We start from the raw sequence: 20146 nt of genomic DNA on the forward strand, positions 1-20146 counted from the left end.
ATAAATTATTAAACTATACCTATTCGCCAAATAATTAATTTTAATTATTTTAAGTATAACTCTCTCTTAAGCCGGGAATATGGGATGGTTTTCTTGCGAAGGGGTTGTAGCTCTATAATCGAAAGGCGCGTGATTTAAGAGTTTATTCTTAGAATATAAGCTATACGAATTAAACTACTATTAACTTTTTTGTAAAAACTTACGACTCATTTTAATAACTTTATATAATAAATTTTGCTTTTAATTTGTTCTTTTATTGATTTGTGCAGTTATTTTTTATAAAATAATTTTCACCCCCGAGAAGGGGCGATATCCACCCTCAGGGTAAAGGCGCAAGGTCACCTTTGTTTCTTGACGTATCCTCTAACCACTGACCAATTTTCGTGAAAATCGATAGAGGTTTACCGAAATTGAAGGTAATCGTTGATTTTTACCTTCAGTGACTGCACTATACAAAATAAATTGCAATTTACTGATCTAAATGCGCGTAATTTGAAAGCTTATAAATTATTAAATGATATGTAGTCGCCAAATAATTAATTTAATGCATTTTAAGTACAACTTTCTCTTAAGCCGGGAAGATAGGGTGGTTTTCTTGCGAAGGGGTTGTAACTCAATAATCGAAATGCACGTGATTTAATAGTTTATTCTTAGAGTATATAAGCTATAGGAATTATATCCGCAATACGATATATTTAAAGTTTTCTCAGCAATTTTCGCTTAAGTTAAATCAATTAAAGGGATGTTTGGGGGTGAATGGGATGAGCTCAAAAATCAAAACTATATAATTTCAAGAGCTCATAAATAGCTCGTAATTCTGCCGTAAAAACCGATTCAATATTCCTATTTTTCTCAGCCCCTCCCTCCCCCCCCCCCCCCAATAAAGTATTAAATTCCTGCTCAGTGGAACGAGCTCAAAATTTTTAGTTTGCGGAATATGAAAGCTCATAAATAGCTCATAAATCAGGGCTATTTGTTTTTTGATTTTTCCAAGTGTGGGGGGGGGGGGCAGCTCAACACGGGTTTTAAGTTCACATATTCCATCTATGTTTCCTCGACGGATAACTTTTAAAGGGTTTTTACCCATCTATTTTTATAATATTGTATTTTGGTGGTTAGCATGTTAGATCACGTAAGCACTGATAAAGATTGGTCATCCAATCGAAAACTAGTTCTGCGATATAGCCCTTTTTAGGTATTTTTGAATATATATACAAGTTATGCGCTCTCGAGAAAGCTGAAGCTGTTTTCAACTTGAAGATCCTTTTTGTGGGAGATCATTCCATTCTGAGTTTGGTTTTACAGTTGCTGGTGTGACTTCGCTATTTCCACTACCTTTCTCCTTTCTTCTCTCTCTTTGATTTTCCTTCCTATATTTCTAATTTCCATACTTCTTATGTCGCCTTCCATTTGATGTCTCCATCTGAGTTTAGGCCTGCCTCTGGTTCTTGTACCTCGTGGTATCCATTCGGTTATAACTCTTAACGGATTTTTCTTCTCTCTTCTCATTATCTGTCCGTATCATCTAATTATCTATGCTTTTATTGCTCTAAATATGTTCTCTTGACCCATCCATTCTTGTATTTCGTGGTTTATCCATTGTCTTGCCTCCTCTTCGTTTTCCCTCTTTGGTCCCAGAATTTTTCTCATAATTTTTCTCTCAAAAATTTTCAGCTGCTCTTCTTCTCTTGCTGTTAATGTGAATGTCTCCAAAGCATATAGCACTATTGGTCTTATGGTCGTTTTGTAGATTTTCATTTTTGTATTTCGGCTTATCTTTCTATCTTTGAAATTTTTTTCATTTCTTCTGTTGAGTAATACTCCCAAATCTTTGAACTTTTCAACGTCTTCGAAGCTATGTGCGTCTATTGTCATTTCTGTCAGTTGTGTCTTCTTTTTCTTGCTTACATTTATGTATTTTGTTTTATTTTCATTTTATAATCAGTCCTCTCAGTTTTTTCTATTTCTTGGAAAGTTTTTTTTAATGTCCTTTTATCTATTGCTACTATGGTTATATCGTCCGCATATCCAATTATTTGTACTTAGTCCAGAAAGCCACTGCGCATCCGCTAGGAAAAATATTCTAATTCGAATTCTTTGCACAATCTTACTCAAAAAGGACTCTTTTTAACAAATTTGCATGTTGCCAGGACCAAAAAGTGGTCAAAAATTTTTTAAACGTTTTTTTTTGTTTTTTTCCTAAAATTATTTTTTTTGCACGGAAAAAAGTTTTTTTAGGTTTTTTGGATCATTCCAAAGAGAAAAGGTCTGTAGTGACTTTTCTCTAAAAATGATAGTTTTTGACATATAAGCGATTAAAAATTGAAAAATTGCGAAATCGGCCATTTTTAACCCTCAAAAACTATGTGAAAAGCTGAAAACTTGAATGTTGCCAAGATAGGTAGATATTCTTTAGACATCAATTGATAAAATCCCGAAGAGTTTTTTGCAATACAATATTTAAAACTCCTTTGTTTTTTAATTGCTAATCAAGCATGCACGACACTATTTTCCACCGACAATATGGTGCAAATGAAAGGAATAAATTCGTTATTTCGTAAACCGGCGACTTTAAGGAAAAATCCCGAAACAGGTCGATTTTTATTTTTAAGTTATGATATTGTGGCATATATGGTATACTAGTGACGTCATCCATCTGGACGTGATGACGTAATCGATGATTTTATAAATGAGAATAGGGGTCGTGTTCTAGCTCATTGGAAAGGTTCTTCAATTCTGTATTCAGTAATATAAACATTTACATAATTATTTATACAGGGTGTCCAAAAATTTTTAATAAATTAAATTATTTGACAAAAAAAGAAGTACAAGGACACCCTGTGTATAAAAAATTATGTAAATGTTTACATTACTTGATAGAGAATTGAAGAACCTTTCAAACGAGCTACCACACGACCCATATTCTCATTTAAAAAAATCATCGATTACGTCATCACGCCCAGACGGATGACGTCACTAGTATACCATATATGCCACAATATCATAACTTAAAAATAAAAATCGACCTGTTTCGGGATTTTTCCTTAAAGTCGCCGATTTTCGAAATAACGAATTTATTCCTTTCATTTGCACCATACTGTCGGTGGAAAATAGTGTCGCGCACGCTTGATTCGCAATTAAAAAACAAAGGAGTTTTGAATAGTGTATTGCAAAAAACTCTTCGGGATTTCATCAACCGATGTTTAAAGAATATCTACCTGCCTTGGCAACATTCAAATTTTCAGTTTTTCACATAGTCTTTGAGGGTTAAAAATGGCCGATTTCGCAATTTTTCAATTTTTAATCGCTTATATGTCAAAAACTATCATTTTTAGAAAAAAGTCACTAAAGACCTTTTCTGTTGGGAAATATCCAAAAAACCTGAAAAACTTTTTTCCATGCAATAAAAATAATTATAGGGAAAAAACAAAAAAAAAACGTTTAAAAAATTTTTGACCACCTTTTGGTCCTGGCAACATGGAAATTTGTTAAAAGGAGTCCTTTTTGAGTAAGATTGTGCCAAAAATCCGAATTAGAATATTTTTCCTAGCGGATGCGCAGTGGCTTTCTGGACTAACTGCATTTTTGTTTATAGTATCTGCGTTTGACAACTTTTTTATTATCTTTGCTAATGATAGAATAAATAGTACCGTTGAAAGCGCATCTCCTTGTCTTACTTAATTTTTTATTTTTATTATTTCTGTTCTCTCTCTTCCGGTGTCTATTGTTGCGTGGGAATCTCGCATTGTCGTTTCTATCATTCTTATAATTTTATTTGGTATTTTGGTCTCTTCTAAATCTTGGATCATTTTTATTCTACTTAGTTTGTCAAAAGCCTGTTTAAAGTCTAGTGTACTTTTAGTGTATGGATAGCATCTATCACGGATCTTCCTTTTCTGAAGCCGTACTGGTAGTCTCCTATGCTTTGTTCTGTATATATTTTTAGTCTGTCTCTAATTATACCAGTCATTACTTTATATGTTACATTCAGTAAATTAATTGCTCGGCAGTTTTTACATATCCTGTGGTCTCCTTGTTTTGGGATTGTCACAATATTTCCTTTCTTCCATTCTTCGGCCATTGTTTTCTTATTCCATATATTCTGTATTAGTTCATAAATCTTTCTGTATAGTGCCTCACCCTCGTATTTTATTATAAGTTCTGCACATATTCCGTCGTCTCCCGCTGTTTTCCCGTTTTTCAGTTTGCATATTTTATCTATTACTTCTGTATAGGTCGATTCTTCGTCTTTGCCTTGTTCTGGGTATATTATTGTTTTTAGGGATTTTTATTGCTTAGGGATTTTTAAATATATACCTTTTAAAATAGATTTTAGTTGTTTATTTTTTATTTCATTTTTGTGGTCCTCTCGGATAATTTGTTTTCATTTAGCTTGTTATTTGAATTTTCCACTTAAGCAACTTATAGTGCATATATTTTGTTTTATTGTCATAATCAAAATTTATAAAAAATTTCGTAATACACAAAATGTATTTCTATTGTTTCAGATCCTTGATGACAGACCAGACAGACATACTCGAATTAGACTGTGGGGGAACTACTCTAATAAACTTATCAACAATCTACGCTGAAAATTACCATGTCTATTGTTCAATATTTGTATGTGTCTTCGGAAGCGTGGCGAACGTATTAAACATAGTGGTACTAACGAGGAAAGAAATGGCAGGTGCCCCTATTAACCGCATCCTTAGCGCTCTGGCTGTGGCTGATGTGCTGCTGATGATAGAGTACATCCCTTTTGCTTACTATTACGACGATGAAAGGGGAAAGCAAAATTTTTGTTACTATGGAGCTGTTTTTACGTTATTTCATATCAACTACAGTCAAGTGTTGCATACAATTTCCGTATGTTTGACCCTGTCGTTGGCTATTTGGAGGTTTCTTGCTATTGGGTAAGTAGTATTCAAACATTTTTATAAAAATGTTTAAAAACACTTCTGTTTCATACGATATCCAGGGCCTATTTTACCACTAGGCCCATAAGGCCCCTGCCTCGGGCCCGCATTTTAGTGGAGCCCGAAAAGAGCACCAAAAGAATATTTTTATTGCAAAAAAAATTAAATTTTCAAAATAATTTAATTTTACGAACAGGAAATGGTAACAAATTTGGTTAGAGTTATATTCATAAACCATAAACCATTTTTATCATAAAACTGCAATAAGAGTAGGTAGATTGCCTTGTCGGCATTTTAAAAATAAGCAAAATTTAAACACCCCTTCGAAGGATTAACAAGAGGTAAGATTTACAAGAGGTATAGTCGTCACGTATTTGTCATAATATTGATTCAAAATGCACTTTTAAATTCAATACAATAATTTGATGTTTGATGCCGTTATTTGCAAAGATAAAGTACTATTGCTTGCTTGTATTAGTTTTCAGTCCTGTTCTTTTTACGTTAGCTCAACCAATCTATTCATTAATCATTACTAATCTATTCATTAATCACTACCTAGTCGCTTTATTAAATTTCTTTGAACACTTGTTTTTCTTAACTAAGTAATCGTTTCGGTATTATCATAAGTTACAAACATTTAAGTGGCAGTGAAAAACGAAAAAAACCAAAAATCAAGAGAACAGGAACGGCTTTGGGCTTCTACGGCACTACAGCCCAAATTGAGCTTTGGCCTCCTTTATTTTTCGCCTCCAGCCTCCAGCCTTGTTTATCTGTCGCTGCTCCTCTCCGTACATGGACTCCTAAAAATACTTGTGCATCGCTGCTTACTGTGTCTTCCCAGCCCTTTCTTTGCTTTCCAACCGGTCTCTTTCCCTGCATCCAATCGTTCAGTGCTCTTTTTGGTAGCCTAACCTCTCCCATTCTTATCACATGTTCGACCCATTGCAATCATTTTATTCCGATGAAGTTTGACAGGGGTGTTTCCTTATAAAGTTGATAAAGCTGGTTGTTGTATCGAATTCACAAGTCCTAGTTTTCTCCTCAGTACTTTACCTTCGAATGTGTTAAGTTTGTTTTTGGATGTTTCTTTCAAGACCCATGCTTCACTGCCATAGCATGCTATTGGTCGAATTAAGGTTTTATAGATTCTCTTCCTTGTATCTCGGTGGATACTTTTAAACCGAAATATATGGGAGAGGGCAAAATAAGCTCTGTTTGCCTGTGTTATTCTCCTTCGTATTTTTCGATCTTCTAATCCATCGGCATATATTTCTACTCCTAGGTATGTAAATTTTCCAACCGTTTCAATGTCATCTTCATGTATAATATTTTGTGGGACTATATTTCTTCTCGTCTGAGTCATTATTTTTGTTTTTTCTGTGTTAATTTCCAGACCTAGCATTTTAATTTGTGTTTTTAACTCTGCGTATGTTTCCTGTGCTCCTGTTGATGTTCTACTGATAATATTAATATCATCGGCATAAGCGGCCAGTTGAACGGTTCTGTTGGTCAGTAGGTTTCCTCGTCCAGTCTGCATTTGTCTAATTGCATACTCCAGTGCCAGGTTAAACAATGTTGGGGCGGCCAAGCCATCTCCTTGCTTCAATCGCTGCGAGATTTTGAAAAACATTTCTCAGGTGGTTTTGTGCTCATACACATGCCTAAGTTTCATCCATTGTGTCATTAATGAGCCTAATTAGCTTGTGTGGTATTGTGAATTCAGCCAATGTAGTTAGTGGGAACTCCCCTTATCACTCAGGGATATGAAAAATAGATTACGACCGATTCTAAGACCTACCGAATATACATATATAATTTCATAAAAATCGGTCAAGCGGTCTCGGAGGAGTATGGAAACTAACACTGTGACAGGAGAATTTTATAGATGTAAATATATAGATGGCTATTAACAAATAGGGGTTGATGATAGAAGAGTGAGAACTAAGGATTGTATGTATTTTTTAATTCTACATCATATAAAATTAAGGTAGATAATTTTGTCCAAAAAAATAAAAAATATATATCAGGGGGCAATCCCCCCTATAACTTATGGGTATAAAAAATAGATTAAAACCTATTATCCGTCCTATAGGATATACGTGTAAAATTTCATAAATATCGGCCAAGCCGTTCGGAGTAGCATGGTAACTAACACCGTTGATGTATATAGAATATATTATATTCTATATACATCAAATTCTCCTGTAACGGTGTTAGTTACCATGCTACATATTATGATGTATATAGAAGTAACTGTGAATTAAAAAATATAAGTGGCTAACTTTGACCCTAATTAACCTAGGCAAAATTTTTTTTCTGAAAATTCGTGTAAAAATACTAGCTTTTAAAATCCTAAAGTAGATTTACTCTATAGTGAATATTAACAAAGCTATTCAAATTGTTTTTAAGCCAAAAATGACTATATTTTACCAATCTGTTTCGGAGTGACAAAAACGACTTTTTAATTATTTTTTTTCAATACTTTGAAAACACAACTATTCTTCTTGCATGTGATTTCCACAGAATTGCTATATCATTATTATTTTCTGAACAATAATATTGCGAAAAGAAAGCTCTTTGCGATAAATAAATTGAATAAAACTTAAATTAATTGACGAATCGTCTTAAAATTTTTTGTGCATTATATGGAATGTTTGACTCAACTTTTCATGCAATATGAAAGTCTTAAGGCCATTTTTGCAAAAGTAATAGCACATTTTTTATTTTTGAAATTTTAGTCTTATTTTGCAATTTCCGAAGCATAAAATGATCGAACCATAATTCAGAAAGTGCCATTATAAACCTTGGCTCATCTACTAGAAGAAAAATATTAGAAATAAGATATTTAATTACCCTATTTTTACCTGTAGCGATTTAAACGAAAAAACTGCCATTTTTGACCCTTATTTGTTAATAACTAAGTTTCTCGTCCGAACTGTGACGGGTATTTTTGTATTTATAATGTATTAGGTATGTTGTACCCAAAAAATCCAGTTGCAACCTGGCTGCTCAAGTGTCCCGACAAAAATCTTTTCTCTGAATTTCTCTGGACTATTTAGGTATAATGAGGTTAAGCTGTAGATTCATACATTTCACAATAAGACCAATATGTAACTAGTTTCAAAAAGTAAATTCCTGCAATCCATAAACGTTTAACATTTCTAGCAATATTTTTATTCTCGGTAATTTTAATACCATGATTTGCGAACGCGTTTTACTTCGAAGAATGTTTTTGTGTTTTAACCACTTTGTTAGACCATCTTTTCCAATGTAAGTGTAGTGTATCATGGGCCGCCGTTTCAATCCCTTGAGGTTGTAGGTACTTAACATAAATATATTTCAAGCTTCAAATATTTGCAAGAGGAATACTCGCGTAACTAGATATTTTCTAAGAAACTCACAAGAACCCATGAATAACTCACGCGTTAGATTATATCTAATAGTTCCGAACTCTCGCTAAAAGCTACTAAAACAATGTTCACCCAATATTGGAAGGTGTACTATGATAGATAAAGTAAGAATTCATGGACCGACGTTGCCGCTCTGCCATTGGTAATATTATTTATGAGTACATACCGCTCTGCCATTGGTAATATTATTTATGAGTACATACCGCTCTGCCATTGGTAATATTATTTATGAGTACATAACTTCTTCCCGCTCTCTGACGAAATTCAAAATAATAGGTCTTAGTATGGTATAACTAGGTCCAAACCCAGACATTCGAAGTGAAAGTTATCCTCCAACACCAAATTGTTCTATATGGTCCACATAATGTTGAGAAAAAGTCACACCATTTTGAGCGTCGGGTTTGGGGGGAGAGGGGGGAGAAATCGGTAAATTCGTAGTTTTTTAAGTTTTTCGTCAATATTTCTAAAACTATGCGGTTCAGCATGAACAACCTTCTATACAAAAATGTTCTACATTAAATTTTAAATAGAAAAGGCCCTAAGCATAATCCTTCTAAAATGAACGGTTCCAAAGTTACGGAGTAGAGGTAGTATAGTATAATTGGTATAAAAAAGACCTAACCCAGACATTAAAAGTAAAAGTTTTCCTCCAACACCAAATTGTTCTATATGGTCCAAATACTGTTCAGTAAAAAGTTACACCATTTTGAGCGTACGGTTTGGGGGGGATATGGGAGAGAAATCGGTAAATTAGTAGTTTTTTTATGTTTTTCGTCAATATTTCTAAAAATATGCTTTAGCGTAAACAAAGTTCTATACAAAAATGTTCTACATCAAATTTAAAACAAAAAAGGTCCCATACATAATTGTTATAAAATGAACGATTTTAGAGTTACGGAGGGTGAAAAGTGGAGGTTGTCGATACTTTTTATATTTATTGGGCAATTTATAATATTTTTACTGATTGAAAGAAATTTTCTTTAACAGGATTTGCTATTTCAGTGGCCGATGGTATGTTAGTGATAAGCCCTTGAAGAAACGTTAACCTCACCACCGAAAAGCATCATCAATTGCCAAAAAAATATTAAAACCTTTTTTTGTTAAGACCATTTTAAGACCATTTCTGTTTTAAATTTTATGTAGAACGTTTTTGTATAGAACATTGTTTACGCTTAAAAATAATTTTAGAAATATTGACGAAAAACTTAAATAAACTACTAATTTACTGCACCTAAATGGTGTTTACTGAACATTATGTGGACCATATAGAACAATTTGGTGTTGGAGGATAACTTTCACTTTGGATGTCTGGGCTGTGTCATTTTTTGAATCAATTCTATCATACTATCTGTAGTTTTTCCAGCCATCGAGCTATCTTATCTTCAGGTGGTTTCAAATTGAGCCACTGCAAGGCAGAATAGTCGGTTATTATCAAAAAATTTTTGTCAGAGATGAACGAATGGTAGTATTTTACTGCTTTGACCGTCAATAACTCCTTTCTGGTGACACAGTAGTTTCTTTTTGCTTCTCCCAGAGTGTTGCCGAAGTATCCTATAACCTGTTCCTCACTCTCCTGTACTTGGAAAAGCACCGTCCCAATGCTATTTTGACAAGCATCCGTATCAGGCACGAAAAGACCTTGTTCTTTCAGATATTCCAGAATTAAAGCCGTTGTTAATTTATGGTTGAGTATGATGAAGGCAAGCTGGCAGTCTGGTGTCCAGTCAAATGACAGCTTTCTCCCATTCAGATTATGGAGAGGTTTGGCAGTTTTTCCAAAATTTTATACGAAGCGACGACAGTAACTGCAAAGGCCAAGGAAACTTTGGACATCGTGTTTGCTTCTTGATGTGGTCCATTCTTGTACTGCTTTTATTTTCGCCTGATCTGCTGCAATTCCTGAAGATGAAATTACATGTCCAAGGAAACTAACCTTTTCTTGGAAGAGCTCGAACTTCTTGACATTTACTTGTAGGTGGGCATTTCTTAGTCTGGTGAAAACTTCTTTCAAGTTGGCAAGGTGTTCGTCGAAATCTTTTCTGATGGCCATGGTGTCGTCGAGGTATGCCAGACAGGTTTTCCATGTAAGTCCTGTTTTCAGGGATTTTTTTAATTTGCCAATAGCCGCTTTTGAGGTCCTCAGTGGAAAACTATTTCGTCCCAGCCAAGGCATTAAGGGTATCATGAATACGGGGCAGTGGATAGTTGTCTTTCTTGGTGACGCTATTCAATCTTCTGTAGTCGACACAGAACCTTGTGGAGCCATTTACTTAGTTACCAACACTACTGGAGAAGAACAGGGGATACTCAACTCTTCGATGAAATTCTCCTCCCACATATCTTCAAGAATGGCAAAAGTTTCTTTTTGTTTTGCAAACGGTAGACTTTTGGTGCCTTCGTTGTGGGGTTGGAGTTGTCAGTGTTTATGCGGCCTTGGACTAAGTCAGAGCGACCAGTTATTTTTTCTTTAAAGAAGATGTCACTTTGGCTTTTGATGAACTCTTCTACTTTTTGGTATTTATCGTCTGATAGATGTCACATATACAGGCAAGATATCAACAACAATAGCCGAATTCATAAGAAAGAAAGGAGTAATACCATATTTCAGAACTAACAACAACTTAGGGAAATACGTTAAGAACAATAAGACTAAAAAGAGAAAGCAATTACAGAGTGGTGTATACAAACTTACATGTGATGACTGTCCAATAATGTACATCGGACAAACTGGCAGAAACTGGCATTTTTTGATTATTTCACGTTGAAATATTCGACTTGGAATTTGACGAATAAGAACCTACTTTTCATTAGCTACAACTCTGCTTCTACTGGATCTACAGACTGCACCATTTTTTTTTTCAATGATTAATTATTTATATGTAATATTTTGTATTTTGACAACGGCACCCGATTTGGGCGTCGAAACGTTAATAAAATTATTTTTTTCATTTAATTGTGGCTTATTTCCCATATAAATAATTAATCATAAAAATGCCACAAGGAAATAGCTTCAGAACAACATTTTTTCAATGTTTTAAAAGCTATATTTTTGCTAAGAATATTTTTTCGATAAAATACCTACTTTTTGAGTTATTTGCGAAAAACCGTCTAAAAACGTGTTTTTGAAAATGAACATAATACCTTGCAATTAACTCGAAATATATTGACTTAATGAAAAAACTCTATTGAACAAAACTTGCTAAGAATTAGTCAGTTTATCTACTTCCGGACGTATTTTGACGGTATATTTTTTCACCCCCGAGAAATCGGTGGACTCAACCTTAGAGCAATAACACATGCTAAATTTCATGTCAATCCAAGCTCATCTTTCAAATTAAAAAGTTCTTTAAAATCTGGAGGTTTTGCAATATTTTACCGTGAGTGAATGGACTATAAGCAACATCGGTGGGTAGAAATTGAAAAAAAACGTACCATACCAAAATAATTACCAGCTTCTAAGCAAAATTTACTTGTAAAATTGATTACCAAATTGAAGGAATGATTAGAATATTAGAACATAATATAAAAAATGCCTTTGAAATGCCTTTGAATATGCCGTGGAATATAAAAATGCCTTTGAAGATAACTGCTTAATTTGTCTTAAGTCGGTTGTATTTTCCTGATATTTGACAGAAGACAAAGCAAAAAACTGAGTTTGACTGGAAATCATAAATTAACCATTATCTTTTTTTTTTCTCTGTTAATCGTATTTGATTTATTTAACATTTTACATTTTTTTTAATTGCTGCTTAAATAATTCAATATTAATTAATGCATTTGAACGGGATGCGGGCCCCATCAACGCCCGGGCCCTAGGCGGCCGCCTAGTCCGCCTAATGGTTAATACCCCAGGCTGTGGGTGAAAAAACGTGATATAAATTTTTGAAACCTATCAGGTGTTGTAAAGGACGATGCCAGGAATAACTTCTACTAAAATGTAACCAAAAATATTGTGCGTTTTTTTTTAGTGCGATTTTCATTTGTTAAATTTGCAATTTTTAATGATTTTTAATTTTGCAGCTTAGGATATTGATTTTAGAGAGAAACTTTTTAAAAGAAAGTTGTAGTAAATTAAAAAACCTACAATTTGGTAAGTTTAATTTCGTTAATTGGTTATTGCAAAAGGTCCAAAATGGCCGTTTTTTACAATTGCATTATTTATTTTACCAATATTTTTTTTATTTTTTAAAGCTTTAAAATGAAGATCTTTCAATTCCAAACATAAAAAAAATTGTAAAGCCAGATTAACGAATTTGTTGCTTAGATATTATAAATTGTTTATCTCAAGAGGTCAAATGTTGAAGGCTATAACTTTTTGAAAAAAAATCGTAGAGAGTTGGTGAAACATCCAATCTCCTTCTAAAGAGTTATATTTTCATATTCTGATGTAAATAAATGCGTAAAACGTCTTTAAACCTCTAATTTTGGGTTTGAAAATAAGGGGGCAAATTTCGTTATAAACATTTAGAGCTGAAGCGGCCCTGTAGATCCTATGAGTTTCTAACTTACAGATTATTGTTGCTAAAGATGAAACGAAGATTTATAAAGAAATAAAAAATTTCTACGACCAACTGAAGCCGAGATAATTGTTTTTTTTTTCTTAAATCGTAGTGCCTTTATTTATAAAAATTAAGAAATTATTTTAAAGTCGTTGACTAAAGAAAGACTTATATTATCTTAAAATAAAAATTATTATAAAATATAATTACATTTAATTATTAAAAATTATTTTTAAAATCGGTGCTTTTGCAAGCGGCCGAATTTTGCAAATCCGCGCGCTCGGAAAATTTTTACGTAACTTGTATTAAATTTTGACAGAAAACAATTTAATAATATTACCATTATAATATACAGTCTATTTACCACTGTATTTGTTTTTCTTGATAAACTTTTATATGTGAAATTTCATTTCTGAAGAAATAATATTACAAAAAGGATACATATTATATGTATATGAAATATATAACTATATTTTTAATTTTCTCATTGTTATATAAATATAATAATAATAATGTTACTTCTTACTATAATATACAATATAAAACTTTTTCTTCTTGTAGTGACTATTCGTTTTGGATTTCACATATAAAAGTTTATCAAGAAAAACAAATACAGTGGTAAATAGAGTGTATATTATAATGGTAATATTATTAAATTGTTTTCTGTCAAGTTACGTAAAAATTTTCCGAGCGCGCGGATTTGAAGCAAGCGGGGCGATTTGCAAAATTCGGCCGCTTGCAAAAGCACCGATTTTAAAAATAATTTTTAATAATTAAATGTAATCATATTTTATAATAATTTTTATTTTAAGATAATATAAGTCTTTCCTTAGTCAATGACTTTAAAATAATTTCTTAATTGTTATAAATAAAGGCACTACGATTTAAGAAAAAAAAAAAGAATTTTCTCGGCTTCAGTTGGTTGTAGAAAATTTTTATTTTTTTATGAATCTTCGTTTCGTCTTCAACAACAATAATCTGTAAGTTAGAAACTCATTGGATGTACAGGGCCGCTTCAGCTCTAAATGTTTATAACGAAATTTGCCCCCTTATTTTCAAACCCAAAAATTATCTCGGCTTCAGTTCGTCGTAGAAATTTTTTATTTTTTTATAAATCTTCGTTTCATATTTAGCAACAATAATCTGTAAGTTAGAAACTCATAGGATGTACGGGGCCGCTTCAGCTCTAAATGTTTAATACGAAATTTGCCCCCTTATTTTCAAACCAAAAAATTAGACGTTTCAAAATGTTTTACGCATTTATTTACATCAGAATATGAAAACAAAACTCTTTAGAAGGAGATTGAATGTTTTACCAACTCTCTACGATTTTTTTTTTTTCAAAAAGTTATAGCGTTCCACATTTGACCTCTTGAGATAAACAATTTATAATATCTAAGCCACAAATTCGTTAATCTGGCTTTACAATTTTTTTTATGTTTGGAATTGAAATATCTTTATTTTAAAGCTTTAAAAGATTAAAAAAAAATAGTTGTACAATAAATAACGCAATTGTAAAAAACGGCCATTTTGGACATTTCGCAGGCTGTTTTACGATAACCAATTAACGAAATTAAACTTACCGTACCTCAAATTGTAGGTTTTTTAATTTACTACAACTTTCTTTTAAAAAGTTTTTCTCTAAAATCAATATCCTAAGCTGCAAAATTAAAAATTATTAAAAATTGCAAATTTAACAAATGAAAATCGCAATAAAAAAAAGCGCACAATATTTTTGGTTACATTTTAGTAGAAGTTATTTCTGGCATCGTCATTTACAACACCTGATAGGTTTCAAAAATTCCTGAATTATATCCTGAAATCGACCTATTTTTCACCCACAGCCTGGGGTATAATCCGGCGCTGACTCCCCACTCCACAACCTATTCAGTTAAGAGACTTTAAAATGTAGACCCAGAGTAAAAACCCATCACTTGAGAAAGGCACTCTGCCGAAACAGCTGTAGTGACATTAATTTTTAATAAATTTTTGTGGAAATAATGAAAACAAAAGTTTTAAGTGTTTTATTGTTAGATAAAATTTGCGGTCGAATCCATCAAACTATAATGCTTTATTTATTAAGTCCATAATATAATGCTTTATGTTATTATATGTAGTCTGGGCAGATTATCGGAGAATATGCCATTTTTGGGAAAAGTTATTTACCAGTAATTTTATTGCTGGAATCGAATCTCATAACTGTATATATTAATAATATAGGTATGCAAAGTCCGCAGATAGTGTGCTACTTTTTTTATAAACAAAATGGCGCCCGAAAGTCGTGATTTTTGCAATTTTTGCTCTATAACTCCAAAGATTTTAACTTTACACCAAAAACACCCAAATAAAAATTCACCGTAATTAAATTCTGCTTAGGGGTGTATTTGTCCCGATTTAGTTCGACGAAAATTTTCCCCGAAAAATGCGGGTTTTTCGAACAAAATCTTTAATATTCAACTAAAATTGTAGATAAGTAATTTTTCATCAATAATTAAATAACTTGGTAGTATAAAATCTCTTTTCGTATACATTATAATTTCCAGAAGCCAATGAAAATTGAGTGAACAGTTCAGCAACAATTGAATTGTTAATTAAAAATTTACGGTCGTTATAATAACCACAATAATTATGATACATATGAATAACTATGATTATAAGTATATGCTTATAAGTAAATTATACAGTTGTAAAAATATAGCACACCCAATAAATTTAACATATATATTAACACAAATTAATAATACAGAATTAATGCAATTGTTTATAGAACATATTAAAAATATAAAAATCAAATTATCAACTAACTAACGTAAAGACAGAAATTAAAATCTATTATAATATATATAAGTAAACCTATGTTTTTGCCTGATGTGGTATTCCCACTTAAAATCCTTTTAAATGATGTAGGATAAGTAGGATAGAAAATGTTAAGTAGATAGGTATAGGAAAATATATTATAAAATAAACGAGCAAAATTGGTGAATCGGCGAATGAGTCTTGAAGGGCCCGTAGTCATACAACTACAAAGAAAAAAAAACTATGATTATTGTATAAAAAGCCACTGTACCTATCTAATGTACTTTACAGAACTGAAATTAGACTATTTATGCGGCCTCAGGAATATTTTAAAATTAAAAACAATTTTTTGGCTTATAAACAAATAGAATATTTTGGGAACTGTTAAATTAAATTAAATCCTGAAAACGGTATTGAAAAAAATGCGGCAGGACGCTTACTTGAAAAGAAAAAACGTTTAATTTTCATGAGTGGTTCCTGAGATACAACCAGTCAAAGTTGACCGGCCTGTACGGCAAATATATAAACAATAGGATCATAATTTTCCAACCATCAACTTTTTCTTTCGGTCCTCTTTCTCCACACAAATTTTCATATTTTTAAATTACTCATAACATATATTATTATAATAAAAACTATCATCGATATTTCGAGTGAGAATTGCCAAAAATAGCAATATTCCAATCAAAAATTAGGTTGTAGAAAATGTAATCTTAAAGTTCAAAATCGGTATACGTTAAAAAAATAAATTTTCTCGGCTTCCCATGGAGCAATTTTCTTCATTCTTTTTTTGTTCCCAAGTAACTCGAGTAGATTCATCTAACTAACGCATTATTAAATGTCAAACTTGCTTTTGTTTTAATATAATAGATTAATTTATTTATTATAACAAATTTTTTAAATTTTTTTAAATAAGATTGTTTAAATAATTATACAGCTTTCAAATGAGAATATTTATGTTTTTAACGTTAAAAGGTACACTTGTAATAAGTTTATCTAAAAAAAGTCTACAACTGGAATAAATATGTAGTTTTCTTTTCTTATAAATAAATTAATCTATTATAACAAAACAAAAGCAAGTTTGACATTTAATAATGCGTTAGTTAGATAGCTCTACTCGAGTAAAATAATGAAGAAAATTTCTCCATGGGAAGCCGAGAAAATGCATTTTCTAATGGTATACCGAATTAGAACTTTGAGATTACATTTTCTCCAACGTAATTTTTGATTGAAATTTTGCTATTTTTGGCAATTTTCACTCGTAATATCGATAGTTTTTATTATAATATTTTATGTTATGGGTATTTTAAAGATATGAAAATTGGTGTAGAGAAAGACGACCGAAATAAAAAGGAAGGTGATGCTTTGAAAATTATGATCCTCTTGTTTAAATCTTTGCCATATATGCCGGTCAACTTTCACCGGTTGTATCTAGGGATGGCGGTTGTTGACAAAACACCGGTTTTCGGTTATACCGATTTATTTTACCTACGGTTTAACCTACTGGTTATAACCGGTCAAAAAACCGGTTGTTCCAAAAACCGGTGTTCGGTTTCTTTAGTCACAGCCAATACCCAATAGGTTACATTTACAATGCGCTTCAGTTTGCGATACTCCACTCGAATGGATATCAGTCCATATCAGCATAGCAATCAGTCATTAGTGTTGTGAAATCGCTTTCAGTCAGCTTAAAATTTCTCATTTTCGCACTGTGGGCGAAAAATTTTCACATTTTTTCTCTGAATTCAATATTTTTTCCACTTACCCGGTTTTTCACCGGTTATTACTTAAAAAAAACCGGTTATAACCGTGAAAAAAAACAACCGGAAAAACAGATTATTGCAGAAGAAAAAAACCGGTTTTATGTTAAATCCGGTAGGTTTTTCTCATCCCTAGTTGTATCTCACTAACCAGTCATCGCAATTAAACGTTTTTCTTTTAAAAGAAGCGTCCTGTCGCTTTTTTTCCAATATCGTTTTCATGATTTAATTTAATTTAATATTTCCCAAAATATTCTATTTGTTTATAAGCCAAAAAATTCTTTATAATTTTAAAATATTCCTGAGGCCGCTCAAAAGTCCAATTTTAATTCTGTAAAATACATTAGATAGGTACAGTGTTTTTTATACAAAAATCATAGTTATTCTTATGTATCTTAATTATTGTGGTTATTATAGCGACCGTAAATTTTTAATTAACAATTCAAATGTTGTTAAACTGTTCAATCAATTTCAATTGACTTCTGGAATTATAATCTATAGGAAAAGTGCTTTTATATTACCGAGTTATTTAATTATTGATAAACAATTACTTATCTAAAATTTTAGTTGAAAATTAAAAATTTTGTTGGAAAAACCCGCATTTTCCGAAAAAATTTATGTCAAAGTAAATCGGAAGAAACACGTCTCTATGCAGAATTTAATTGCAGTGAATTTTTGTTTGAGTGTTTTTAGTGTAAAGTTAAAATCTTTGGAGTTATAGAGCAAAAATTGAAAAAAAAAACGATTTTTGGGCGCCATTTTGTTTGTAAAAAAAGTAGCACACTATCTGCGAAATTTGCATACCTATATTATTAATATATACAATCATAAGATTCGATTCCAATAATAGAATTGCTGGTAAATAACGTTTCCTTTTATTTTGCTAATTAGCCCAGAGTAATACGAAATGCATATAACTCTCACCGATGCGATGTAATAAAAACACGGCACTTTTAGGTTACGAAATAAAATATTTGAACGTCCCATTAATTACCTTAAAATGAAAATTATTACTTTGATACTTTGATGTGAACAAAACTGGCGCGGTCGGTCCGAACGATATTTCGCCTAAACTGTAATTCACACATCGGCGCTTTAAAGCTTCAACCATTATTACGATTAGTTCCACTGCCAACATACCGCGATTGAGGATATGTGCAGCATTTGTAAAAACTGCTATGCCATTAATAATGGACGTGACGGGTATAATGATGCTAGCGTCAAAATCATGTGGTCTGAGGCCTTTGCAAGAGAAATTGAATAATTGCATCAATAAAAGGCTAAACTCATGGTGCCAGCAGGAACAATGCATTCATAAAATAAATCAAACTTTTTAGTATGGTCGGTTCGCTAAACTCAGACGCAACTGGCTAGTGATTTTAGTTGATAATTTTTTGTTTTGGCCAATTTTGCCAAAATTGGCACAATTTCTAACTACACACACCGGCAAAATTAGCCGAACACCTTAAAAATGGGACATACTTTATGTCCCGAATCTCCTAATCCTGTTGCCCGATTTGAGTGATTCTTTTAGTATTTTATAGACTTATTAGTTAGGAATATCAGTGTAATAATATTGTTGCTAGACAGGTACATGTCATTTTATACCAAGTGTTACAATCATACTGTGTTTTTTTCTTAAAGTTCGGAACAACCTGTGGAATATTCTAGCATATATAAAATATTAAATTTAAAACTCGTTTGTAGACTTAGGCTTTCTTAACATTTTCTTTTTTGATTCATTTGTTTATGTTGGAAAATAAAAAAAGTTATAACAACTAGCCATGCTTTTTATCAATAAATCCTCATAGTAGGGGAGGAAAGTAAGCTAAATTTACAGTTACTCGAGCGTTATGGGGACCTATTGGATTGTGAAGAGTGGGTGCAAAAACCAAAAAAAGTTAAGTTAAGTTTTCCATAAAGTGTGGGACTCTCCATTTTGTAATTTAATTTTCCATTTCTACCAATCGTTTTTTCCGATTATAGGAAATATAGGCTACATCTATCGATAATTGGAAAAAATGTTGCGAAAAAAACTTGCTTATTTTTACGTCAAAATCTGCAATAAAAATTGGGGGCTCCTATTTAAGATTTTAAAGTAACCCCCCACCCCACCTCCGTGGGGGTCGTGTTTGACGCCATTCGGTAGGTTTTTGAAAAATATTGAATATGTGTATTTTGCAGTTTTACGATCTGATGTTCATTTCGCGAAATATCGCAGGATTCGTATTTAAAATGTTTAATTTACCCCCACCCCTCTCCGTGGTATATTTAGTAATTATTAACTATTTAGTAATTATTTTTTCGCCAATTTTACGAAATTGCCAAGATTACTAGCCAGTTGTCTGTGAGTTTAGCGAACAGACTATATACTTTACTGGTCTGTTACTGGCGCAGCTCATTACAAATGGAACTCATCACTAATCTGCAAACCGCAGGTAAAGTGGTCAAACTGAAAGCACTCAAAATAATATCCTCTCCCGTTTAAATTTAGTGTTAGATATTATTGCGTTTGTTGAGAAAATTCGTCGCACTGGTAGTGTATTATGCTGCATAAGGGCTCTTCAGGTCGTCGAAGAACAATTTCTACCAATGCTAATGAAGAGCGCATGTTTCACCAGATCATCCATTCTTCAGTGTATCACAATAGCTAAAGATACACGACTAAGAGAACAATGTGCAGAAATACAGCAATTGCAACATAAACACGATTCATTCAATATGCACAAAAAAGTTAAAGAAGCTGCAGGCTTATACAAACCTAG

The 20146-nt window shown here is 32.2% G+C and overlaps 1 protein-coding gene across 5 annotated transcripts in view; it reads left to right on the forward strand.

Annotated features, from left to right (window-relative positions):
• Positions 1-20146, forward strand: part of LOC114333678 (G-protein coupled receptor dmsr-1) — a 1080003-nt gene that overhangs the window by 1003121 nt on the left and 56736 nt on the right. For all 5 annotated transcript variants that reach the window (XM_050649885.1, XM_050649888.1, XM_050649886.1 and 2 more), the window contains one exon: positions 4509-4913. In XM_050649885.1, coding sequence (XP_050505842.1) covers positions 4509-4913 — 405 coding nt within the window. The remainder of the gene's footprint in view (positions 1-4508; positions 4914-20146) is intronic.

This window comes from Diabrotica virgifera, chromosome 4 (genome assembly GCF_917563875.1).
Source record: "Diabrotica virgifera virgifera chromosome 4, PGI_DIABVI_V3a".
Taxonomy (NCBI): Eukaryota; Metazoa; Arthropoda; class Insecta; order Coleoptera; family Chrysomelidae; genus Diabrotica; species Diabrotica virgifera.